The 24,614-nt window shown below is 38.9% G+C and overlaps 2 protein-coding genes across 3 annotated transcripts in view; both read left to right on the forward strand.

The window, feature by feature from the left end:
- LOC147002404 (uncharacterized) overlaps window positions 1-8,204 on the forward strand; it is a 20,650-nt gene extending 12,446 nt beyond the window's left edge. Inside the window, exons 7-10 of the mRNA XM_085843928.1 lie at window positions 3,591-3,627; window positions 5,231-5,292; window positions 7,454-7,487; window positions 7,979-8,204. Coding sequence (XP_085700054.1) covers window positions 3,591-3,627; window positions 5,231-5,292; window positions 7,454-7,487; window positions 7,979-8,057 — 212 coding nt within the window. The 3' untranslated portion in view covers window positions 8,058-8,204. The remainder of the gene's footprint in view (window positions 1-3,590; window positions 3,628-5,230; window positions 5,293-7,453; window positions 7,488-7,978) is intronic.
- LOC147002405 (uncharacterized) lies at window positions 7,526-22,255 on the forward strand. Of its 2 annotated transcripts, none has more exons than XM_085843923.1 (5): window positions 7,526-8,021; window positions 9,407-9,568; window positions 20,479-20,881; window positions 21,074-21,349; window positions 22,193-22,255. In XM_085843923.1, the coding sequence occupies exons 2-5, from the start codon at window positions 9,446-9,448 to the stop codon at window positions 22,225-22,227; spliced, it is 837 nt and encodes a 278-aa protein (XP_085700049.1). In that variant the 5' UTR covers window positions 7,526-8,021; window positions 9,407-9,445; the 3' UTR covers window positions 22,228-22,255. The 2 variants fall into 2 exon arrangements, with proteins under 2 accessions (XP_085700049.1, XP_085700050.1); XM_085843924.1 differs by having other exon boundaries at window positions 7,530-8,021; window positions 9,407-9,544.
- Window positions 22,256-24,614: the final 2,359 nt, after the last annotated feature.

Genomic DNA, 24,614 nt, shown 5'->3' on the forward strand with positions numbered 1-24,614 from the left:
AAAAGAATGGGAATGGGTGGGTAGGGAAGTGGGGGGCGCTATGGGGGACTTTTGGGATAGCATTGGAAATGTAACTGAGGAAAATATGTAATAAAAATATTAAAAATCAAAAAAAAAAAAAAAGAAAATGCTGTCTTTTTTCCACTGGATGGTTTTAGCTCCCTTGTCAAAGATCAAGTGACCATAGTTGTGTGGATTCATTTCTGGGGCTTCAATTCTATTCCATTGGTCTTCCTGTCTTTTGCTATACCAGTACCATGCAGTTTTTATCACAATTGCTCTGTAGTACAGCTTTAGGTCAGGCGTGGTGATTCCAACAGCGATTCTTTTGTCATTGAGAAGAGTTTTTGCTATCCTAGGTTTTTTGTTATTCCAGATGAATTTGCAAATTGCCCTTTCTAACTCAGCCAAGAATTCATTTGGAATTTTGATGGGGATTGCATTGAATCTGTAAATTGCTTTTGGCAGGATAGCCATTTTGACAATATTAATCCTGCCAATGAGCATGGGAGATTTCTCCATCTTCTGGAATTTTTCATCCTTTGAAGGACTGGATTTATGGAAACATATTCTGTAAATGTGGTTTTGTCATGGAATACCTTGGTTTCTCTGTCTATGGAAATTGAGATTTTTACTGGGTGTTGTACCCTGGGCTGGCATTTGTGTTCTCTTGGGGTCTATATGACATAAGCCCAGGATCTTGTGGCTTTCATATTCTTTGGCGAGAAGTCTGCTGTAATTCTGATAGGTATGCCCTTATATATTACTTGACCATTTTCCCTTACTGCTTCTAATATTCTTTCTTTGTTTTATGCATTTGGTGTTTTGATTATTTTGTGCCAGGAGGAATTTCTTTTCTGGTCCAATCTAGTTGGTGTTCTGTAGGCTTCTTATATGTCCATGTTCATCTCTTTCTTTTGGTTAGGGAAGTTTTCTCCTATAGTTTTGTTGAAGATATTTACTGGCCCTTTAAATTGGGAATCTTCACTCTCTTCTATACCTATTATCTTTAGGTGTGGTCTTATCATTTTTTTTCCTGGGTTTCCTGGGTGATTTGGCTTAGGAGGTTTTTTTTTTTTTTTTGCATTATGCATTGTCTTTGACTGTTGTGTTAATGTTTTCTATGGTATCTTCTGCACCTGAGATTCTCTCTTCTATCTTGTGGATTTTGTTGGTGATGCTTGCATCTATAACTCCTGACCTTTTTCCTAGGTTCTCTATCTCCAGAGCTGTCTCCGATTGTGATTTCTTTTTTGTTTCTACTTCTATTTTTGGATCCTGGGTGGTTTTGTTCAATTCCTTCGCCTGTTTGGTTGTTTCCATGTAATTATTTAAGGGAATTTTGTATTTTCTCTTTAAGTTCTTTTACCTGTTTTCCTGTGTTCTCTTGTATTTCTTTAAGGGACTTATTTATTTCCTCGTGAATGTCCTCTATCAGCATCATGAGATGTGATTTTCAATCCAAATATTGCTTTTCTAGTGTTTTGGGGTATCCAGGACTTGCTCTAGTGTGAGAACTGGATCTTGATGATGCCATTTAGCCTTGTTTCTGTTGGTTAGGTTCTTGGTCTTGCCTTTGCCATCTGGTTTACTAGGGTGTTAGTTGGTCTTGCTGTCTCTGGGTTGAGCTTGTTCCTCCTGTGGGCCTGTAAGCCTGTCAGCACTTCTGGGAGACCAGCTCACCCTGGCAGGGCCCATGCACAGAGGGCTGTGGAACAGCCCCAGCTCCTGGGTGCAGATGGAAGGCAGGAAGGACCCTGTCTCCTGTGCATTGCTAGCTGTGTTCTCCCCCCCACCCCGTCCCCATTAGCACCTTTAAAGTAGGATTTAAGTTGTAAATGTGAGGGCCCTTTAATTTGGGGATTCAGAATTGAGAAGTCATCTTGGTGTGTTTTTCTTTGATGAGTATGAAATATCCTTCCCTGTCTCTTTTGATTCATTTTGGTTGAAAGTCTGTTTTATTTAGATATTACAACTGCTCCTTAGCTTTCATCCTGAGTACCTTTTCTTGGGAAAACTTTTTACAGTCCTTCATTCTTAGGTAATGTCTATGTATGTTTGCCAAGGTATGTTTCTTGCATGCAGCAGAATGACAGATGCTGATTCCACATCCAGTCTGTCAGCTTAAATCTTTTTATTGGGGGAGATGAGTTTACTGGTGTTGAGAGATATCAATAACCAATGATTGTTAATTCCTGTCATTTGATGTTTGTGGAGGGAAGATGATTATGTGTGGAGAACACCAATCAATTTGGTGTTTTGTAAGCTTTTTCTACGTTGATAGGCATTCTTTCTTTAGTTTGGGTGAATTTTCTCCTATGATTTTGTTGCAAATATTCCCTTGTCCTTGGAGCTGCTACTCTCTTCACTGTTGTTCATTCCCATTATTCATAGAAGGATTTTTCAGAGTGTCACAGATTACCTGAATACTTTGAGTCAGAAATTGTTTTAGGTTTAACATTTTCTTTTGTTATATCATCTATGCCTGAGATCATCTCTTCCATTATTTTTGTTCTGTTGGCTGTGCTTCTGTCCCTGTTGTCCTTCTTAGGTTTTCCATCCCCAAGGTTCCCTGAGTTTTTATTTTCTTTACTGTTTCTTTTACCATTTGCAGGTATTGAATTGTTTTATTCATTTTCTTGACCTGTTTGATTCTATTTCCCTGTATATTTAAGGGATTTATTAATTTCCCCCTTTAAAGTCCTCTATCATCTTCATAAGACTGGATTTAAAGACATTTTATTGTGCTTTGCTTGTGTTAGGATATCCAGAGCTTGCTATACTAGAATACCTGGGCTCTAGATGTGTCATATTAAAAAAAATAAAAAAAAAATATATATATAGATGTGTCATATTGATTTAGTTCTCCTTGATTGTGTTCTTATGCTGGCCTTTAGCCAACTGGTTATCCCTGGGAGTTTCTGGCACAGGAGTCCTGAGGTGGGCTGCCTTTGCCTGGACAGTATGTCTCCAGGAAACTGGGTAGAGCATTGGATGTTCCTGGAGCAGCAAGCCTGTTTAATTTGGGTTAAATTGTAGCCAAAGAATGGCACTCAGGGGAGAACAGCTTGCAGCTCAGCTCTGGGTTTTACTCTTTTTAGGGGTGGGGTTGAGACACGGTCTCCCTAAATATAGCTCTGTTTGTCCAGGGAGTCACAGTTTCTCCATCTGCTTTTGCCTCCTAAGTGTTGAGATTCAAATTGTGTGCCACCAGACTCAATCTCTAAATCTTTCCAGAACCATTAGCCTAGAGTTAAAAGGAATCACAAGAAGTTATTTTTGAAGCAGTTGTTTATTCTGGTCAGGATTGTGCTCTCTATCAGTCTGAGAGAGTTCATTTAGGATCATCACAAATGTGTGTGTGTATTTATTTTTCGGCATTAATGTTTGATAAATTATTGTCATCTTCAATTTGAAATATACAGGGAATGAATAGTTTTATGCAAAGTAATTAGCTAAAAGTGAATATTTACTCTTGAATAGTCTCTAGATTAGTCTCATAGAAATTGATACTAACAATGAGTCTGATCGTTTTCATATGTAATATTTTTCTATAGTTGTAATAAAACATACTTTGTTTTTCTTTTCAGAAGTCTTATATTTTAAAGAGGAAAGGCCTTTGTCCTGGTAAGGTTTAACAATTTATTAATGGTAGGTCAATTCAAAGATAAGAAGCAAATTCTTGTTGGGAGTACTTTTAGTCCTGTGTCGTACAAGTTCCACAATATTATGAATATATCTTTTAGCTTGGAAACTTGCTCAGTGTAGTTCATAGGAACATGAACACTATATTCACCCACCATTTGCAAGAATCAACTCTGCAGTTTGGAAAAAGAGCCTGCTGGGATTAGCTATGCACATGGATTTTCATCTAAGATTCATTGGCTTTTCAAAGCCTTACTGACTTCAATTTGTGAACTAAGACCCACACTAGTAGCTATCATTTCAGGCATTTCTCTTGTCTGAGAGTTTACATAATTCGGGATGCTTCTCAGTTGTCAGTCATCACTACAGGATGCCAACAAATTTCTTTCCTCTTCTGACAGAGCATTACATGTACAGGACATTTTTGTCAGGGGTAGCATCTTTCAGAGCTGTTGGAAGACACCCATGTCTTCCAGAATGCTCTATCCATCCATCAATGATCTGTTCACATGATCTGTTTTCCACAGTAATGAATCCTTTGACTCTCAGTAGATTATCTGAATGACAGTGTAACTAATAGTTATCTTTCTACAAAGGGGGCTTTTATCTGCCGCATCAGTTGGACATGACCATAGAGGTAAAGGCCCATTCACTCCAGTCCAGGATGCTAGGTTAGACACTAGCTTGATAGAAAACTAAAAGTTGTATTTCAAGCTAATTCTGTGCTCATTAGGATTCATTACTTCCAGAAGACAGGACAACTATATTGTCCTCTTTATTTGTGCTATGTATCAAAAAACATTTTCTAAACATTATTAAATAGCTTACTGAATCCAAAGGTAATGTTGAAAGTGAAGATTCAAAATTTTTCAGTACTTAAAGCTCTTCGGAGACTCCTTAAAAAATACACATGTTGACTTCTATTGGAATTCCAAACAGTTCCACAGTAAAACTGCAAGTGTCAATTAAATTTTATTGTTCCTTGCTCTTGTTACTATCTTATTATGTCTCTAGAAATGCTTGTTTGGCATAGAAACAAGCAGACTGTGATATCAGGATTCAGTCATGCATGAGATAAGAAGGGGCAGCTTGAACATTATGAAAGCTGTGGTGGGTTGTTTAGAGTTCCTGAAATCTATTTGACGGTCCACAAAACATCCTCTTGTGTGGTAACATCATAGTCAATGAAATACGGGCAAAGTATCATGAGAGAAGTACTTTGCTGTTCCAGGGGCAAAGACTGACATTGAGTCAATGGATTAAAAAAAAAAAAAAACTGTCTGTCAGCTGTCATAACAAAGGCTGAAGAGGTACTAGTGAGTGTGTGTGTGTGCATGCATGCTTGTCTGTATCTGTGTGTGGTTTGTTGGGCTATATTTTGTGGGCTAAATTCTTCCTTTCTTTCACATGAGGAGAAGTTGTAAGGAAAGTGTCCCCAAACGTAATGAACTGGTTGAAGAACAAGTTAATAGTTTTTATTGATTTGTAATGTAGCATAAATTGTGAAATCAAACAACAAAGAATTCAAAGTCTTTGATTACTGCTTTATATGAAATTAAAATAACACTCTTAAAATATGCCACAGTGGAGCAAGACCACCAGGACAGCTTAAATCCATCTTGAAACACCCTGTCCAGAATAATACAGGTAAGTTTAAGAGTAAGTACTCTATTGATTCTATCCCAATCATAAAAAGAGTTTTGTTCCTGCTAGAATAGAAACTAAGGAAATCAAATATGCCAATAGTAGTTATATCCTTTCTTAATTTGCTGCCAAACATTTTTAGGATTTAGGATTATTTAAGGAATTGTTTCTAAGAAATTTCAAATTGTATCACCTGAAATATGTTTGTTTATTTAAAATGAACTACTTTAGTATGTAGTGTCTTTTTATAAGTAAAAAGATTTTTCACCTATTCCACAATGTAGATCCTCTCTAGTTACATAACAACAGCAAGTTGACTTTGGTATGAAATGGATTTTTACTTAACTTTTATAATTGATATATATTACTGACTACATATTGTTGTATGTGTATCAGTGTCCATAAAATGCTGTCATGTTAAGCAAAAAAAAAAAAAAATAGAGTATTCAATTACTTTCACTGTGTTTTGAGGACTTAATGTCAGTAGGGCACTCTGGATTTTTTCTCCATCATAGAATTTCTGTATTTCCACTTATTTGAGAATTCATACATTATCTTCTGGTTATTTTTATTTGTCTTCCATTTAATGTGAATATCCTGATATAATAAAAAACTGGCTCAATTCTGAACTTTTAAATGACTGGATGGTGTGTGAGTTTTGTAGGTAGTGCTGTGGAATGAAAACTGCCATTCTCAGTATTCTATGCAACAGCCTCCATATGGGCTACTCTGACAGCACCTTTTCCCTGTAGTTCTATTAGTTACCAAATTTATAGTGATATTTGGTTTACATGCTACAAGACATAATTTGCAAAAAAAAAAATTGCCACAGTAGAAGGAAGGTTGAGAAAATCCTATCATCCTGTAGTGCATGGCATGGAGGGCCCATTGGTTCAGTTTGAATATGGTTCTTACAGTGGGGGAAATTCCATGCAGTTTATGCTTTCAGCAACTGTCACCACAGCATCTCTCACACCTACTTTACCTTTGGAAAACACCAGCCAGAGAATAGTGTAGAGGAATCTAAATGGCTGTCTTCACATGAGCATGGGATCACATGCTATTAGTGTAATGTGGGTGAATTTTTTAAGTTATTTCAGCATTGGAGTTTTCTTGTGGTGATGAGGATTGACAGGGGCCCCATACATGTGTAGCATAAGGCCCACCAGAGATCCACTTTCTCAGCCCATTTCTTGGTGGGACAAAGCTGTGCTCTGGTCATGGGCAATGCCCATCAGTGTACAGTGGAATTTTAGATATTGCAAAGGAAGTAAACAAGAATTGTTCATTTGTTAGATTGTTTGCTGAGCAGACTTTTTCCATAGAGTGAAACCAGAGTCACTCAATGGTATATATGCAGAAATAAATAAAATAATGTTTCATATGAGGCATTACTCCCTTGGAATTGCTGTTTTCTTGTATCTTCCATGCTTCCCTCCCTGGAGTAATACTTCAGTTTGCATAGCTACTAAAGGGGTCTTTCAGGCAGCTCTTGCCATGGGAGGCAATGGAAGTTGATGCTGAGCTTCTTTGCATTGCACATGAGCTAGGGACCAGTGCTAGCACTGAGGGCCTTTAGCATCTTCCTCAGAAGATCCAGAGTAGAGTAACACACTGATCTCTCTAGGGCTTTGACACACCTGCAGCTGGAAATCCTTTGCAAGGGGCTTTGGGTCTCCTTATTTGGCTATGTTGCATAATCATAGACTGAGCTTCCCTGTGCTAGGAATGGATATTCCCCCTCAGTGAAGGAAGTTCAAGTCAATACTTGGAGAAGTCCCTTCACTTCTGTCCAAGATGAGTACGCTCACTTAGAGTTGGGCCAGCATCCCTAGGGCAGAGACAGAAAGCAGCAATGGCAACACAATTCACTGTGGGATAACACTTCAGGCTAAGATGACACTTTTTGTGTCTGATAGGGCTCAGGATTGTAGGTATTTTGCACAATTTATTATAAATAGTAACTTTTAATAAATTTTTCTCTTCACATATTAAAAACACAAGAATGTGGCAAGGAAGAGTTCTAATATATTTATTCTGACAAGTCAATATTCATCTTAAAGGCTTTTCATAAATGGTGTCAAAGCATATAGGTTCACAAAAATATTAGCCTCGGCACTGGCTACAATTGTTTAATGACAAATTTTGCCTCCCTCTTTTGTAGTTAGTGAGAAAATCACCAGAAGAACATCACTGCGGTAAGAATGTGGTGTGCATTTTATAATATATTAATCTGTAGAAAATATAACATTCAGAACCTGACACTGTCTTTGCCTCTATGTGATACTATTTCAGCTCTTTACTTTTCTATAATCACAAGCTGAATAATTATTTATAGAGCAAACCATGTTGAAATTACTGATGATATCTCTCATGCAGCCTGAAATGCTGAAAAGGATCCATAGCTAGGTCGAAGATCCAATGGATAAAGTGCTTGCTATGCATGTGTGAGAATGAGAGTTTGGATGCCCAGAATCCACATGGGGTCTGATGGTCTCATGTGCTGCTGTATGCTGGGACCCTATGGTGAGACTGGAGGTGGTGACAGAGAACCCCCTAAAGTTTACTGGATAGTTAGCCTGGGGTTTTCATCCATGAACAAGAGATCCAGCCACAATCTAAGGTTGAAAGAAGGTTGCATATTTGCATTCTAACGGCTCCCTGACAATTCTACCATTGTTGTTTCTAGGTGTTCAAAAGTGGAAGATGTCAGGTATACTTCCCGTATCAAGGTAAAATGTTTCTCTGTGAAATCGACTTTCTTATGAATTGTCTTAATTCAACAGTACTCTAACTATCCCAGTTTTATAAGGAAAGGTGATTCAGAGAAAACCATATTGTAGATGTGGAACTTTCTATCAATTGCAAGTGAGCAATAAGTCCTTATGGGTTGTAGTGGCCCAATATGAGAATGGACTCAAAAGACATAGGGAATGGAAGACTGCATGCAGTTCTCATATAATAGAAAATGTTTGATGTTTGACAAAGTAATGTTTGCAGAAATGAATACAGATTAGACTGATTTTAAAAAGTGACTGTGATAATAGACCAGAATACCATTTAGTAAGTCCAGATATTTCAATGATCCAGGAATCTCCAAAGTGCCTTTACCCTCAGCAGAATGCCCATAGTTTTATCTATCCTTGGACACTCCTATTTCAGGATCATATATGAGAGCCTCTCTTTGGTTTCTCTCTTTCATCTGTGTTTACACTGAGAAGAAATTGTGGATATTTAGCAATTATGTTCATCAAATTTGCCTTATGAAGAGATTAGAGCATTTTCTATTTGATTCTTATAAGGGTATGTTGAAAGTTCTTCATCTAGTTAAACAATAACTGTCCTTCCCCAGTTAGCCAGCATTTCTAGAAGCAGAGAATCAATTACTATATACTTCCATATAAGTTCTTCTTTTTCTATTTTTGAAATATACATGTATATTCTTTGTACCATATTCAAACACTTAAACTGTTGTAGTGTTTTATTTAGATACTTCCACATTCAGTATGAGGCTACTTTATCACTATGAGATGCTGGAGTTTAGGAAACTTGTTTCTGTATAACCTGTAGCCCTAGACTGAGGTGCTTGTGAATGATAAGTGACATTTTAATGATTTTTGAATGTGACTCAGTGGTCCAGTGTGTCTCTATAAAGCAGTTCCACAGGTACTATGGTAAGGACAGCAGTGGCAATTTAACTGGCATTTATTTACAAATGGGAAAATGTGCATTTTATGCCCCCCAGCAATGGAGGAGAAAGACTGCCAAAAGAGGTTTCATCAATATTAATGATCATCTTATATAAAATGTAGAAAATTTGGCACATAATGAATTAAGTTTAGTCTCAACCGGAAGAACAATGTCCCGTGTCTCATTTCATGATTTTCTCTTAATCTAGTCTAGCCTAAATATTTTTACATCTTGATGATATCCTAGCAATTTGAAAATAGATAAGCATATTAGCAGGCCTTTCATGTTTAATTATAGTTTTTATTTTTCATGTGTCAATACCCTGTGATTTCTAAGAAGTAAAGTTGATATGAAAGCATGCACCCAAAAACAAAAGAGTTAACTTCAGAACCAAACAAAAAGTTAACTCTCTACCTTTGCTTTGCAGGAAGAATCTAGCAAAACTTTACTTAGACCACTGAAGAGGATGCAAAAGGGTTTTGTGGGTTTTTGGAGTTCTGGAGTTTATGTTTGTTCTCCGGGAGAGCCAATACCTAACACTTGTGAAGAAAAAGCATCCCTAATGGTAATTCCCCCTCCATCCCTAATGGTAATTCCCCCTCATTTGATAAGTAACATATTTGCTTGTTATGAAGGGAAATGTTGGCTGTGTGTGCCTGTGCCTTGAGTACTGCAAGTAGTGTCAGAGAAGAGAAACCTAGCCTTGAACATTCCCCTAATCTCCTTCATATCCTCACTCCTTGCCAGGCCCTGTATTAGGCAGTGCTTCCCTACCTCCCTAATGCTGTGACCCTTTCTTTAATAGAGTTCCTCATGTTGTGGTGACTCCCAACGACAAAATTGTTTTTGTTGCTACTCCATAACTGTAGGTTTGATAATGTTATCAGTTGTAATGTCCTATCAGTGTTTTCAGATGGTCCTAGGCAACTTGTGTGAGCCTGTTCTATCAACTCCTCTAATTGATCATGGCAGATAGGTTGAGAACCACTGTGTTAAAATGTAAGTGTTAGGATATTAGACTATGGAAACAACAAGAAAGAAAAAAAAATGAGCATGTTTGTAACACAGTGAGGAGAATTCATAAAATGACAGAAAGTAAATAATACAGGCTCCTGGAAGGAGGTACAGTCAACATGGAAGCAACCAACATATTTGTGTTTCTCTTCTTAGATCGACTGACTTTAAGTGTGTGAATGCTTTGCATGTGTATTCTGCCTGTGTCCCATGTGTGTGTGCTTCCCACAGACATCAGAAGAGGTTATTCCATCCCCTGGACTTGGTGTTCCAGAATTTTGTCAGCAAACATTTTCTTTTTAATTTTTAATATTTTTTATTACGTATTTTCCTCAATTATATTTCCAATGCTATCCGGAAAGTCCCCCATATCCTCCCCCCCACTTCCCTACCCACCCATTCCCATTTTTTTTTGGCCCTGGCGTTCCCCTGTACTGGGGCATATAATGTTTGTGTGTCCAATGGGCCTCTCTTTCCAGTGATGACTGACTAGGCCATCTTTTGGTGGCCTAGTCGGTCAGCAAACGTTTATGTATTACAAATCAAACCCAGGTGCTAGGCAAGAGCAATACTTGTTAAAAACTCCTCAGCCCCCTTTTCCAGTTCCTAGAGTGAATATGTTTGATATGAAAATGATTAGAAGTGTCATAAGGGGAAATAAGTATTCAGTCTTAGGATATTTTTTAACTTCCTGGACCCAGGCCTCAGCCTTCACATTTTACCTATTGAAGTCCAAAGGACTAATAGGCAGGGTGTGCACAATAGGAGGCTCGGTAAGCTGGGCACCCTTTTAATTTATGAACTCATAAAGCAAGCAGGATGGTCTCTGTCAGGTCAAGGACACCCTGTTCGTAATGGATATGGGAAGTAGGGGAAGGCAAGGTGAATTGTGGGTATCAAATGATAACTAATAGGAGTCAGTCTTCTCCTTCCACTATTTCAGTCTCAGGCATCAAGTTCAAGCTGTTTGACATGCTGACAAGTACCTTTATCTACTTAGCCATCTCGCTGACCCTGATTTACACATTGACTGAAAATGCTTAACATGAACACACACACACACACACATACACACACACACACACACACACACAAACACACACAGAGTATATAAAAAGTGTGTGTGTGTGTGAGTGTGAGTGCATGCCTGTAAGCGTGTGCGTGTGTTGATAACATTACACACCTGTTACCCAGTGCATGGGAGCTTCAGACAGAGAGAGATGTGTTCTCCTGGGTTTGAATACTTGCCCACTCTTTGAGAGAGGGTTTAACATTCGGGAATATGGCCAAGGGAGCACAAGGTTGTCAGTGGTAGGTTTTCATGGTTATGACTAATTGTGGTACCAGTTCTGTGTTATTTGTTTCCTGGTCTACCAGCATGTGAGAAGCAATAGAATACTACCACAAAATGGGACACCCCGTTGCCTTGCTGGAAGTTACTGACTTACTTTCCCATCAGACATTTTGTCACAGCAACTACAGAAGCAAGTAAAAAAAAAAAAAAAAAAAAAAAAAAAAAGCCCTCTTTTCTGTTTTAATCCCCATTGAGAAGTTACAAAGCAAACACAAGGGTCTGTTTGCAGATCTTACTCACACCACTTCCTCCACTGCCTAGTGTTAACAACTAGCTAATTATCTTAATGTAAACCCTCTAAATTGACCATTAAGAAAGGGGCAGATTAGAGGTAATTATTACACCCAGTGAAATCATTAGAAACTGTGAGCTTAATATTGTCAGAAACCAAACTCAAATGTTCCTTCTTTTTAGCCTGGTTCAACTTAGTTTCCAAATTAAATTTAGCTACAATATGTGATGAACCTGAGTAAATTTTGTTCTAGAGAGAACTAAGCAAGAAGTTAGAACTCAGGTAATTTCGAGCACAGAAATTCACTTGGCAATCATCTTCTAGTTCAGTGAAAAGCCGTTAGAGTTTTCAAAACTAACATTTCTACTACAAACACCTTTCCCCTAAATAGAGATTTTTATGATGATACAGAACGTAAATAATAATGGTGAAGGTTATGGTAACCACAGATTAGTTACTGTAGGCATGAAATGAAGCAACTTCTTTTATATACCAATTATTAGATCCACAATATCATGAAAGCACTGATATATGCCAGGCACAACTTAGCCAAAGGTAGTTTCCATTCTTCAAAAAATAAATTATGTGATTGAAATAAAGATAGACGCTATTTTCTGATACTAAACTTGCATAAAATCAAACTAACAGAAGACTTCCCAGAAGCCTATGTGGCAATTGCAGTGAAATAAGTATAAAATTAAAAAAAAATGGACCTGAGCTAGATAATAACAGTTCTCTATTGCATGCTAAGAGAATACCCAATGTAAGTCTTTATGAAGAAGTACAGCCAGACAGGGATGACAACGACACAGGCATGTTGCAAAGATGCTAATTAGCTTGGAATAAGGAAAAGTTCTCATGTCAATGAGAAATTCATACTTTTCTCCATTTCATTTGCATTCTAAACGGGTAACAACCAACATCTCTCTCTCTCTCTCTCTCTCTCTCTCTCTCTCTCTCTCTCTCCCCTTTATTTTAAAACTAGAATAAAAATGCATAATATATATATACATGTATATATACATATTCATATATACATACATATGTATAAATACATACACACATACATGGTCTCATGCATGTATATATACATAAAATATACCAACCAGATGAATCAGTGGATTCATGCACTTGCCTTGGAAGCCTAATAAGCTGAATTTCATCCTGAAAAAAGGAAAAAGTCTGTAATCTCTGCACGTCTAAGTCCAGATTGGAGGCTAAGAGAGTAGAACAGCCCTGAAACTCACAAGCTAGACAGATTGAACCATACAGAGCAGCAGAAATGGTCAGAGCCCCTTTCTAACTCTGTGGAAGAAGAGAGCCAGCTCCTGAAATTTCCCTCCAGTCTACACACACACACACACACACACACACACACACACACAAACACACAGACACAGAAACACACAAGAGAGAGAGACAGACAGAGAGAGAGAGGGAGGGGAGAAATACACAGGCAAGCATAACACAGGCAGAGTAATGTAAACACATGTATAGAAACCCCTAAGATAAAGATTATTTTGTTTTTTTTTTTAAATATTTTTAATTAGGTATTTTCCTCATTTACATTTCCAATGCTATCCCAAAAGTCCCCCATACCATACCCCCCCACTCCCTTACCCACCCACTCCCACGTTTTGGCCCTGGAGTTCCCCTGTACTGGGGCATATAAAGTTTGCAAGTCCAATGGGCCTCTCTTTCCAGTGATGGCTGACTAGGCCATCTTTTGATACATATGCAGCTAGAGTCAAGAGCTCCGGGGTACTGGTTAGTTTATATTGTTCTTCCACCTATAAGGTTGCAGATTCCTTTGGCTCCTTGGGTACTTTCTCTAGCTCCTCCATTGGGGGCCCTGTGATCCATCCAATAGCTGACTGTGAGCATCCATCCACTTCTTCTGTTTGCTAAGCCCCGGCATAGTCTCACAAGAGACAGCTATATCTGAGTCCTTTCAGCAAAATCTTGCTAGTGTATGCAATGGCGTCAGCGTTTGGAAGCTAATTATGGGATGGATCCCCGGATATGGCAGTCTCTAGATGGTCCATCCTTTCCTTACAGCTCCAAACTTTGTCTCTGTAACTCCTTCCATGGGTGTTTAATTCCCAATTCTAAGAAGGGGCAAAGTGTCCACACTTTGGTCTTCATTCTTCTTCAGTTTCATGCGTTAAGCAAATTGTATCTTATATCCTGGGTACCCTAAGTTTCTGGGCTAATATCCACTTATCAGTGAGTACATATTGTGTGAGTTCCTTTGTGATTGGGTTACCTCACTCAGGATGATGCCCTCCAGGTCCATCCATTTGCCTAGGAATTTCATAAATTCATTCTTTTTAATATGCTGAGTAGTACTCCATTGTGTAAATGTACCACATTTTCTGTATCCATTCCTCTGTTGAGGGGCATCTGGGTTCTTTCCAGCATCCGGCTATTATAAATAAGGCTGCTATGAACATAGTGGAGCATGTGTCCTTCTTACCAGTTGGAACATTTTCTGGATATATGCCCAGGAGAGTTATTGCGGGATCCTCCAGTAGTACTATGTCCAATTTTCTGAGGAACCGCCAGACTGATCTCCAGAGTGGTTGTACAAGCTTGCAATCCCACCAACAATGGAGGAGTGTTCCTCTTTCTCCACATCCTCGCCAGCATGTGCTGTTACCTGAATTTTTGATCTTAGCCATTCTGACTGGTGAGAGATGGAATCTCAGGGTTGTTTTGATTTGCATTTCTCTGATGATTAAGGATGTTGAACATTTTTTCAGGTGCTTCTCAGCCATTGGGTATTCCTCACGTTAGAATTCTTTGTTTACTGAGCCCCATTTTTTAATGGAGTTATTTGATTTTCTGGAGTCCACCTTCTTGGGTTCTTTAAAATATTGGATATTAGTCCCCTATCTGATTTAGGATAGGTAAAGATCCTTTCCCAATCTGTTGGTGGTCTTTTTGTCTTATTGACGGTGTCTTTTGCCTTGCGGAAGCTTTGCAATTTTATGAGGTCCCAGTTATCGATTCTCGATCTTACAGCATAAGCCATTTCTGTTCTATTCAGGAATTTTTCCCCTGTACCCATATCTTCGAGGCTTTTCCCTACTTTCTCCTCTATAAGTTTCAGTGTCTCTGGTTTTATGTGGAGTAACTTAATCCACTTAGATTTGACCTTAGTACAAGGAGATAGGAATGGATCAATTCACATTCTTCTACATGATAAGCTGCTCCAGTTGTGCCAGCACCATTTGTTGAAAATGCTGTCTTTTTTCTACTGGATGGTTTTAGCTCCCTTGTCAAAGATCAAGTGACCTTTTATCATGTTTAGGTATGGGCCTTAAATTCCTGATCTTCCCAAGACTTTTATCATGAATGGGTGGTGGATTTTGTCAAATGTTTTCTCCGCATCTAACGAGATGATCATGTGGTTTTTGTCTTTGAGTTTGTTTATATAATGGATTACGTTGATAGATTTCCGTATATTAAACCAGGTGTGTGGGTTCATCTCAGGGTCTTCAATTCTGTTCCATTGGTCTACTTGTCTGTCGTTATACCAGTACCATGCAGTTTTTTTTAACACAATAGCTCTGTAGTACAGCTTTAGGTCAGGCATGGTGATTCCACCAGAGGTTCTTTTATCCTTGAGAAGAGTTTTTGCTATCCTAGGTTTTTTGTTGTTCCAGATGAATTTGCAGATTGCCCTTCCTAATTCGTTGAAGAATTGAGTTGGAATTTTGATGGGGATTGCATTGAATCTGTAGATTGCTTTTGGTAAGGGTAAGATAGCCATTTTTACAATGTTGATCCTGCCAATCCATGAGCCTGGGAGGTCTTTCCATCTTCTGAGATCTTCTTTAATTTCTTTCTTCAGAGACTTGAAGTTCTTGTCATACAGATCTTTCACTTCCTTAGTTAGAGTCACGCCAAGGTATTTTATATTGTTTGTGACTATTGAGAAGGGTGTTGTTTCCCTAATTTCCTTCTCAGCTTGTTTATCCTTTGTGTATGAAAGGCCATTGAATTGTTTGAGTTAATTTTATATCCAGATACTTCACTGAAGCTGTTTATCAGGTGTAGTATTTCTCTGGTGGAATTTTTAGGGTCACTTATATGTACTATCATATCATCTGCAAAAAGTGATATTTTGACTTCTTCTTTTCCAATTTGTATGCCCTTGATCTCCTTTTGTTGTCGAATTGCTCTGGCTAGGACTTAGGTAGGGAGAAAGTGGGCAGCCTTGTCTAGTCCCTGATTTTAGTGGGATTGGTTCCAACTTCTCACCATTTACTTTGATGTTGGCTACTGGTTTGCTGTAGGTTGCTTTTATCATGTTTAGGTATGGGCCTTAAATTCCTGATCTTCCCAAGACTTTTATCATGAATGGGTGGTGGATTTTGTCAAATGTTTTCTCCGCATCTAACGAGATGATCATGTGGTTTTTGTCTTTGAGTTTGTTTATATAATGGATTACGTTGATAGATTTCCGTATATTAAACCATCCCTGCATCCCTGGAATAAAAGCTACTTGGTCAGGATGGATAATTGTTTTGATGTGTTCTTGGATTCGGTTAGGGAGAATTTTATTGAGTATTTTTGTATCGATATTCATAAGGGAAATTGGTCTGAAGTTCTCTATCTTTGTTGGATCTTTCTGTGGTTTAGGTATCAGAGTAATTGTGGCTTCATAGAATGAGTTGGGTAGAGTACCTTCTACTTCTATTTTGTGGAATAGTTTGTGCAGAACTGGAATTAGATCTTCTTAGAAGGTCTGATAGAACTATGCACTAAACCCATCTGGTCCTGGGCTTTTCTTGGTTGGGAGACCATTAATGAATGTTTCTATTTCTTTAGGGGATATGGGACTGTTTAGATCATTAACTTGACCCTGGGTTAACTTTGGTACCTGGTATCTGTCTAGAAATTTGTCCATTTCGTCCAGATTTTCCAGTTTTGTTGAGTATAGTCTTTTGTAGAAAGATCTGATGGTGTTTTGGATTTCTTCAGTGTTTGTTGTTATGACTCCCTTGTCATTTCTGATTTTGTTAATTAGGATGCTGTCCCTGTGCCCTCTAATGAGTCTGGCTAAGGGTTTATCTATCTTGTTGATTTTCTCAAAGAACCAGCTCCTCGTTTGGTTGATTCTTTGAATAGTTCTTCTTGTTTCCACTTGGTTGATTTTGCCCCTGAGTTTGATAATTTCCTGCCCTCTACTCCTCTTGGGTGAATTTGCTTCCTTTTTTCTAGAGCTTTTAGGTATGTTGTCAAGCTGCTAGTGTGTGCTCTCTCTAGTTTCTTTTGGAGGCACTCAGAGCTATGAGTTTCCCTCTTAGAAATGCTTTCATAGTGTCCCATAAGCTTGGGTATGTTGTGGCTTCATTTTCATTAAACTCTAAAAAGTCTTTAATTTCTTTATTCCTTCCTTGATCAAGGTATCATTGAGAAGAGTGTTGTTCATTTTCCACGTGAATGTTGGCTTTCCATTATTTATGTTGTTATTGAAGATCAGCCTTAGTTCATGGTGGTCTGATAGGATGCATGGGACGATTTCAATCATTTTGTATCTGTTGAGGCCTGTTTTGTGACCAATTGTATGGTCAATTTTGGAGAAGGTACCATGAGGTGCTGAGAAGAAGGTATATCCTTTTGTTTTAGGATAAATTGTTCTGTAGATATCTGTTAAGTCCATTTGTTTCATCACTTCTGTTAGTTTCACTGTGTCCCTGTTTAGTTTCTGTTTCCATGATCTGTCCATTGGTGAAAGTGGTGAAGTCTCCCACTATTATTGTGTGAGTTTCAATATATGCTTTGAGCTTTACTAAAGTTTCTTTAATGAATGTGGCTGCCCTTGCATTTGGAGCATAGTTATTCAGAATTGAGAGTTCCTCTTGGAGGATTTTACCTTTGATGAGTATGAAGTGTCCTTCCTTGTCTTTTTTGATAACTTTGGGTTAGAAGTCGATTTTATTAGATATTAGAATGGCTACTCCACATTGTTTCTTCAGACCATTTGCTTGGAAAATTGTTTTCCAGCCTTTCACTCTGAGGTAGTGTCTGTCTTTTTCCCTGAGATGGGTTTCCTGTAAGCAGCAGAATGTTGGGTCCTGTTTGTGTAGGCACTCTGTTAGTCTATGTCTTTTTATTGGGGAATTGAGTCCATTGATATTAAGAGATATTAAGGAAAAGTAATTGTTGCTTCCTATTATTTTTGTTTCTAAAATTGGAATTCTATTTTTGTGGCTGTCTTCTTTTTGGTTTGTTGAGGGATTACTTTCTTGCTTTTTCTAGGGCGTGATTTCCGTCCTTGTATTGGTTTTTTTCTATTATTATCCTTTGAAGGGCTGGATTCGTGGAAAGATAATGTGTGAGTTTGGTTTTGTCGTGGAAAACTTTGGTTTCTCCATCTATGGTAATTGAGAGTTTGGCTGGGTATAGTAACCTGGACTGGCATCTGTGTTCTCTTAGTGTCTGTATAACATCTGTCCAGGATCTTCTGGCTTTCATAGTCTCTGGTGAAAAGTCTGGTGTAATTCTGATAGGCCTGCCTTTATATGTTACTTGACCTTTTTCCCTTACTGCTTTTACTATTCTATCTTTATTTAGTGCATTTGTTGTTCTAATGTGTCAGGAGGAATTTCTTTTCTGGTCCAGTCTATTTGGAGTTCTGTAGGCTTCTTGTATGTTCATGGGCATCTCTTTCTTTAGGTTTGGGAAGTTTTCTTCTATAATTTTGTTGAAGATATTTGCTGGCCCTTTAAGTAGAAAATCTTCATTCTCATCTATTCCTATTATCGGTAGGTTTGGTCTTCTCATTGTATCCTAGATTTCCTGGATGTTTTGAGTTAGGATCTTTTTGCATTTTGTATTTTCTTTGATTGTTGTGCAGATGTTCTCTATGGAATCTTCTGCACCTGAGATTCTCTCTTCCATATCTTGTATTCTGTTGCTGATGCTTGGATCTATAGTTCCAGATTTCTTTCCAAGGTTTTCTATCTCCAGCGTTGCCTCACTTTGGGTTTTCTTTATAGTGTCTACCTCCCTTTTTAGGTCTTGGATGGTTTTATTCAATTCCATCACCTGTTTGGTCATGTTTTCTTGCAATACTTTAAGGGATTTTTGTGCTTCCTCTTTAAGGTCTTCTACCTGTTTAGCAGTGTTCTCCTGTAATTCTTTAAGTGAGTTATTAAAGTCCTTCTTGATGTCCTCTACCATCATCATGAGATATGCTTTTAAATTCGGGTCTAGATTTTCGGCTGTGTTGAGGTACCCGGGAGTGTGTGGGGTGGGAGTGTTGCATTCTGATGATGGTCAGTGGTCTTGGTTTCTGTTAGTAAGATTCTTATGCTTGCCTTTCGCCATCTGGTAATCTCTGGAGTTAGTTGTTGTAGTTGTCTCTGGTTAGATCTTGTTCCTCAGGTGTTTATGTTAGCCTCTATCAGCAGACCTGGGAGACTAGCTCTCTCCTGAGTTTCAGTGCTCAGAGTACTCTCTGCAGGTAGGCTTTCCTCTTGCAGGGAAGGTGCCCAAATATCTGTTGTTCAACCCTGCTTCCTGGCAGAAGTTGTGATCCACTCACAGAGGTTTTAAAATCCTGTGGAGGGTCCTGTGTATACCTTACGGGTGTCCGCAGACTCCACGCCCAAGGTACCCCTGTGCTGATGTGGAGCAGAAGGGGCTTGTGTCCCTGATCAGGCTGGGTTTTCTGCTTCCCTAATTAATGCAGTCTCAGGTCCCGCAGGATTGGATTGGAGCAGAAGCTGTGTTCCACTCACCAGAGGTCTTAAGATCCCGTGGCAGGCGTTGTGGGTAGCTGGCAGATGTCAGCCGACTCTGCACCCTAGCTACCCAGGTGCTGGCCGGACCGGAAGGGCACCTTATGGAATTTGATCACTTGTTTTGTGACCAAGTCCACTGGGCAAAACCCCTGCACAGCTTGGAATGAATCCCTCAGACGTTTGAAGTCACTCCTTCTGTACCTAGATGATGGTTATGTTAGTTACTTTCTATGGCTGTAAGAAAAGACCATGAGAAGACAACTTCCAGAAGAAAGGGTGTGTTTGAAGTTGGGCTCAAGGTTCCAGTTGGATGCACACATCACCATCATGGTTCAGGCAGCAGGCATGGTACTGAAGCAGCATCAGAATGATCACATCTTGACCTACACAGGAAAGAGAGAACTTTGCGGAATAGGCCTATGCTAAGTTTCACAGAGGCTAGAAGCTTTCAGGACTAGGCCTAGGTTATCACTCAGATGGAGGTATTAAGCATCAAAGATTACAATTACACCTAGTGCATAAAAGTTACTTTAACATAGAGTTAATAGGTAAGATTTTAGAAGGCCTATATAGAATCCATACATGGAACTCAGCAATTTCCCTCTGCTGTAGATATTGAAATACTTTATTCACGCATTCACAATTCAGCTCCACTGTTCTGATATCCCAGGTATCTAATAGACAACTGTGGAAGATCATTCATTGGGGAAGGGTTAGTGTAGTGCAGAAGAGAGAGGTTCATTTTGTTCTCAAAGCACCTCACTGTCCTATTCACTTCATCTGGCTGGAATTTAAAATTCAGGTCATAAAGACAGGAGAGGACACATATTGTCCTTTCTTTTTATATCTTTCCATTTTGCACATAATGATGATGTTAGGTAGCAATGAGCAGAAGAAAGGAAAGCATAACCCTAAGCAGGTCCCCATTAAAGATTTCTAGATACTCTGGGCCTTTTACTCATCATGCAGAAATGAAGCAGAAGTTTCTGAATATCAGAGAGTGTCCTTAGTGATGAAGTGGGTCTGGATACAGAAAAATTTTGGGGACTATAAATTGAGACTCTGATTAGCAGACAGGTGACAAAATGAATAAAACGAGTGAAACTTTCAATCAAAAGTAACATTGCCAATTTTCCTTATAGGTGCGAGGAAATGAACCACCTATCTTCCTTCACATTCCCAGGAAGCATAGAATCCATGTGCGTGAGGCTCCTGATGACATTGCGCCAACTCAATCCACAAGTGCTGCTGACAGCAGGGCTCCTGCTGATGCGGAGCCAAATTCTTCCACCTGTGCTGCTGTCAATGGGGCTCCTGTTGATGTTGATCCAACTCTTTCCCAGTGTGCTCCTGACAATGGGGACCCTGTAGTCAGTGAGCCAACTCATTCCACCTGCGCTGATGACACCAGGGCTCCTGCTGACATAGAACCTACTCCTTTACAACCTGCTCCTGATAGTGGTGCTCCTGCTCATGTTGAGAAGATTCCTTCCCCAAGTCCTGTGGACAGTTCTGAATCTGATGAAAAATATGACTCAGAAACAGGTAGTGACATTGTGCTGGTTTTCATAACTGATTCAGATTTTTTCATGGAGCATGCAAGGGACACACCCCATTGTGACCCAGAGCCTACTCCTGGTACCTGCACTTGCCGTTCCCTAGATTCCATTGAAAGAACTGACCTGAATGTTCTGACATTGCCGCGAGCATAAGACAAGTATGCTATTCTTTCTTCAGGTGAGGAACCCAGTCCTGTTCCTGACCTAGATGAAGATCTAGCTGAAGTTTTTTATGACGCTTTAGAGTCACTGGATCAACCTAGCCATAGTGAATCCACTGTCTGGGAACATGGTTTTCCTTGGGACCCAGATAAGCTACTGCTGCTGGTAATGCCCCCGATGTGGTTTCTTACATTGTTGTTATCAACGATGGCATGGATGAGAATTCGACTTCGGCAAGCGTGCTATGAAGAAAATGGCCAAGGACCTCCCTCCAACAGAAACGATAAACCAGGTAAGGTAGACCACAGTGGTTGCTTAAAATAGATGAACTTTAAGTTTAGATTGAAAAGTAGATCTCTTTGGTACTAATAGTCATGATTAATACATTTCATGCTATTTAAGCATTACCTAGCATCAGAAAAAATTGCTTTCTTTTCCCAACTTAATGAAAATACTTCACATAGTTAACAAAACCAGTTTAGACCAACACAACTGACCATGGTACTTGGTTGACTCCCATCCTGGAATGAGGCAAAAAATTTTTCACTCCCATTGAAAACCTTGTGTTTTTTGAATGGCTAAGCAGAGAAATCTTCCTGTTAAACATTATTGTCTATTTATCTCTGCTCTTCTGAAGTCTGATTTTTGAAGACTGAAGTCAAAAATTATTGTTTTATTGGAGTCTCAATTGTGCAATGTGATATTTTCTGAGAAAATGTTTTTTTTTTAATTTGTTTTTATTTTTTACTTTTTGGTTGTTGTTCATGAGATTGGTCCCTACGTGGGGCAGTCTCTGGATGGTGCTTCCTTCAGTCTCTGCTCTGAACTTTGTCTCTGTAACTCCTTCCATGGGTATTTTGTTCCCCCAGCTAAGTACGATCAAAGTATCGACACTTTGGTCTTCCTTCTTCTTGAGCTTCATGTATTTTGCAAATTGTATTTTCGGTATTCAGCCTGGAAACAAACATTCCAAAGGAAGCAACATCTGAGAATATAATTAACAAACAAGCCTCCACCTTCTCACTGTTTCTCATTACATTGATCCTGATGACAATGACACTGCTGCTGATGCTCCTTGCAATGCCACCAATGATGTGCCCTTTGATACTATTGATAATTCTTGCTTTTCTTCTAGATGCTGCTGGAGCTGAACACTCCAACACACACTGACATACCTAGACAAAATCAGTGAGGAAGAAACTTATTATATATATATATGTAAATATATAAATTTTATATATAAATAAAATATTTTATCTAATAGAAGACTGAAGTCAAAAATTATTGTTTTATTGGACTCTCAGTTGTGCAATGTGATATTTTCTGGGAAAATGTTTTTTTTTAATTTGTTTTTATTTTTTACTTTTTGGTTGTTGTTCATGTGATTGGTCCCTACATGGGGCAGTCTCTGGATGGTGCTTCCTTCAGTCTCTGATCTGAACTTTGTCTCTGTAACTCCTTCCATGGGTATTTGGTTCCCCCAGCTAAGTAAGATCGAAGTATCTACACTTTGGTCTTCCTTCTTCTTGAGCTTCATGTATTTTGCAAATTGTATTTTCGGTATTCTGACTTTCTGGGATAATAGCCACTTATACAATTTGAAAAGGAAGAGGTCAAAATATCACCATTTGCAGATGAAATGATAGTATATGTAAGTGACCCCAAAAATTCTACCAGAGAACTCCTAATCCTGATATGCTCATGGATTGGCAGGATCAATATACTAAAAATGTCTATCTTGTCAAAAGCAATATACAGATTCAATGCAATCCCCATCAAAATTCTAACTCAATTCTTCAACGAATTAGAAAGGGCAATCTGCAAAGTCATCTGGAATAACAAAAAACCTAGGACAGCAAAAACTCTTCTCAAGGATAAAAGAACCTCAGGTGGAGTCACCATGCCTAACCTAAAGCTGTACTACAGAGCAATTGTGATTAGAACTGCATGGTATTGGTACAGTACAGAGAAGTAGACCAATGGAATAGAATTGAAGAGCCAGAAATGAACCCACATACCTATGGTCACTTGATCTTTGACAAGGGAGCTAAAACCATCCAGTGGAAAAAAGACAGCATTTTCACCCAATGGTGCTGGCACAACTGGAGGTTAACATGTAGATGAATGCGAACTGATCCATTCCTATCTACTTGAACTAAGGTCAAATCTAAGTGGATCAAGGAACTCCACATAAAACCAGAGACAGTGAAAATTATAGAGGCAAACGTGGGGATAAGCCTCAAAGATATGGGCACAGGTGAACAGTTCCTGAATAGAACAGCAATGGCTTGTGCTGTAAGATCAATAATTGACAAATGAGATTTCATAAAATTGCAAAGCTTCTATAAGGCAAAAGACACTGTCAATAAGACAAAATGGCCACCAACAGATGGGGATAGGATCTTTACCAATCCTAAATACTTCCTTCACCGGAAGGAGCTTGTGCCCCTGGTCAGGTCTGTTTTCTGTTTCGCTTAGGCTCTTTTTACTGAGCCTCACTGCATCATTTACCTCCTTTAGGGTCCTGGGCACCTAGACATGCACACTTTATGACATCAGCTCCTAGGTCTTCTATAAGGAAAGCAAAATAAAAAATTCAGTTAGTTTATAAATACTTAACCATTGTCTCTTTTGAAGTACTGTGTCGGTTACTTTAATGTGACTTAGTAAAAGAAAGTACATACATTTTACTTCATTGTATGTGCTTAACTTTTGTAGATTTATATAGAGGAGTATTTTTGCTGCTGTGTGTTTTCTATGCACTGTGTGCTAGAATTGAGTGGGGAATGCCCTGGAATTGGAGTTATGGACAGTTGTGAGGTACCATGTGGGTAATAGCACTCAAAACTGAGTGCACTAGAAACAAAACTAGAGCTCTTAACTGCCAAGCCATCTCTCCATAATATTTATGTTACTTATACTCTGTTATATATATTATGGAAAGTTTTATCCTAAGGTCTACTGTCAACTTTAATGCAAAAAATATCACCAAGAAACGATAGGTCAATATGTCTTGTGTTGTCTAGTGGTTCAAACAAAGACATTTTGAACTGTTGCCAAGACCCTGCTCCACCATACTCACCTTGTGCACATGTGGTGTGTGCATTGATACACATGTGAAGGATAGAGACTGACACTGTCTTCCTCTCATTTTCCCGTGTCCCACACATGCGGAGCTAAGTGTGTGGTGGTCAGAGACCTTGCCACTTGACAGTTCTCTTCTGCCACATTATGGGTTCTGGGGACTGAAGTCAGGTCATCAGGGACTCTTGTGTGTTCCACCCAATGGCCCCTCAGTTTTGGAGACATGTTCACTCACCCAAACCATGGTGTGTTTGATTTATTCTCTTTAAGCACACTGACTCTCAGACTTGTAGGCAAGTAAGGATTGGGGATCCCCTTATCCCCACATCTTCTCTCAGGTTTTCAGGGCAAGTGTTTTACCAATTGAGTTTTACCAACCACCCCAGCCCTTTATTCTTATTTCCTATTCTTATTCTGCACTAGGTTATGAAGGAGAACCAATGACACAACTGTAGATTTTCCATAGTCCCCAT

Source organism: Mus caroli, unplaced genomic scaffold, assembly GCF_978045245.1.
Source record: "Mus caroli unplaced genomic scaffold, Mus_caroli_1 scaffold_10, whole genome shotgun sequence".
Lineage (NCBI taxonomy): Eukaryota > Metazoa > Chordata > Mammalia > Rodentia > Muridae > Mus > Mus caroli.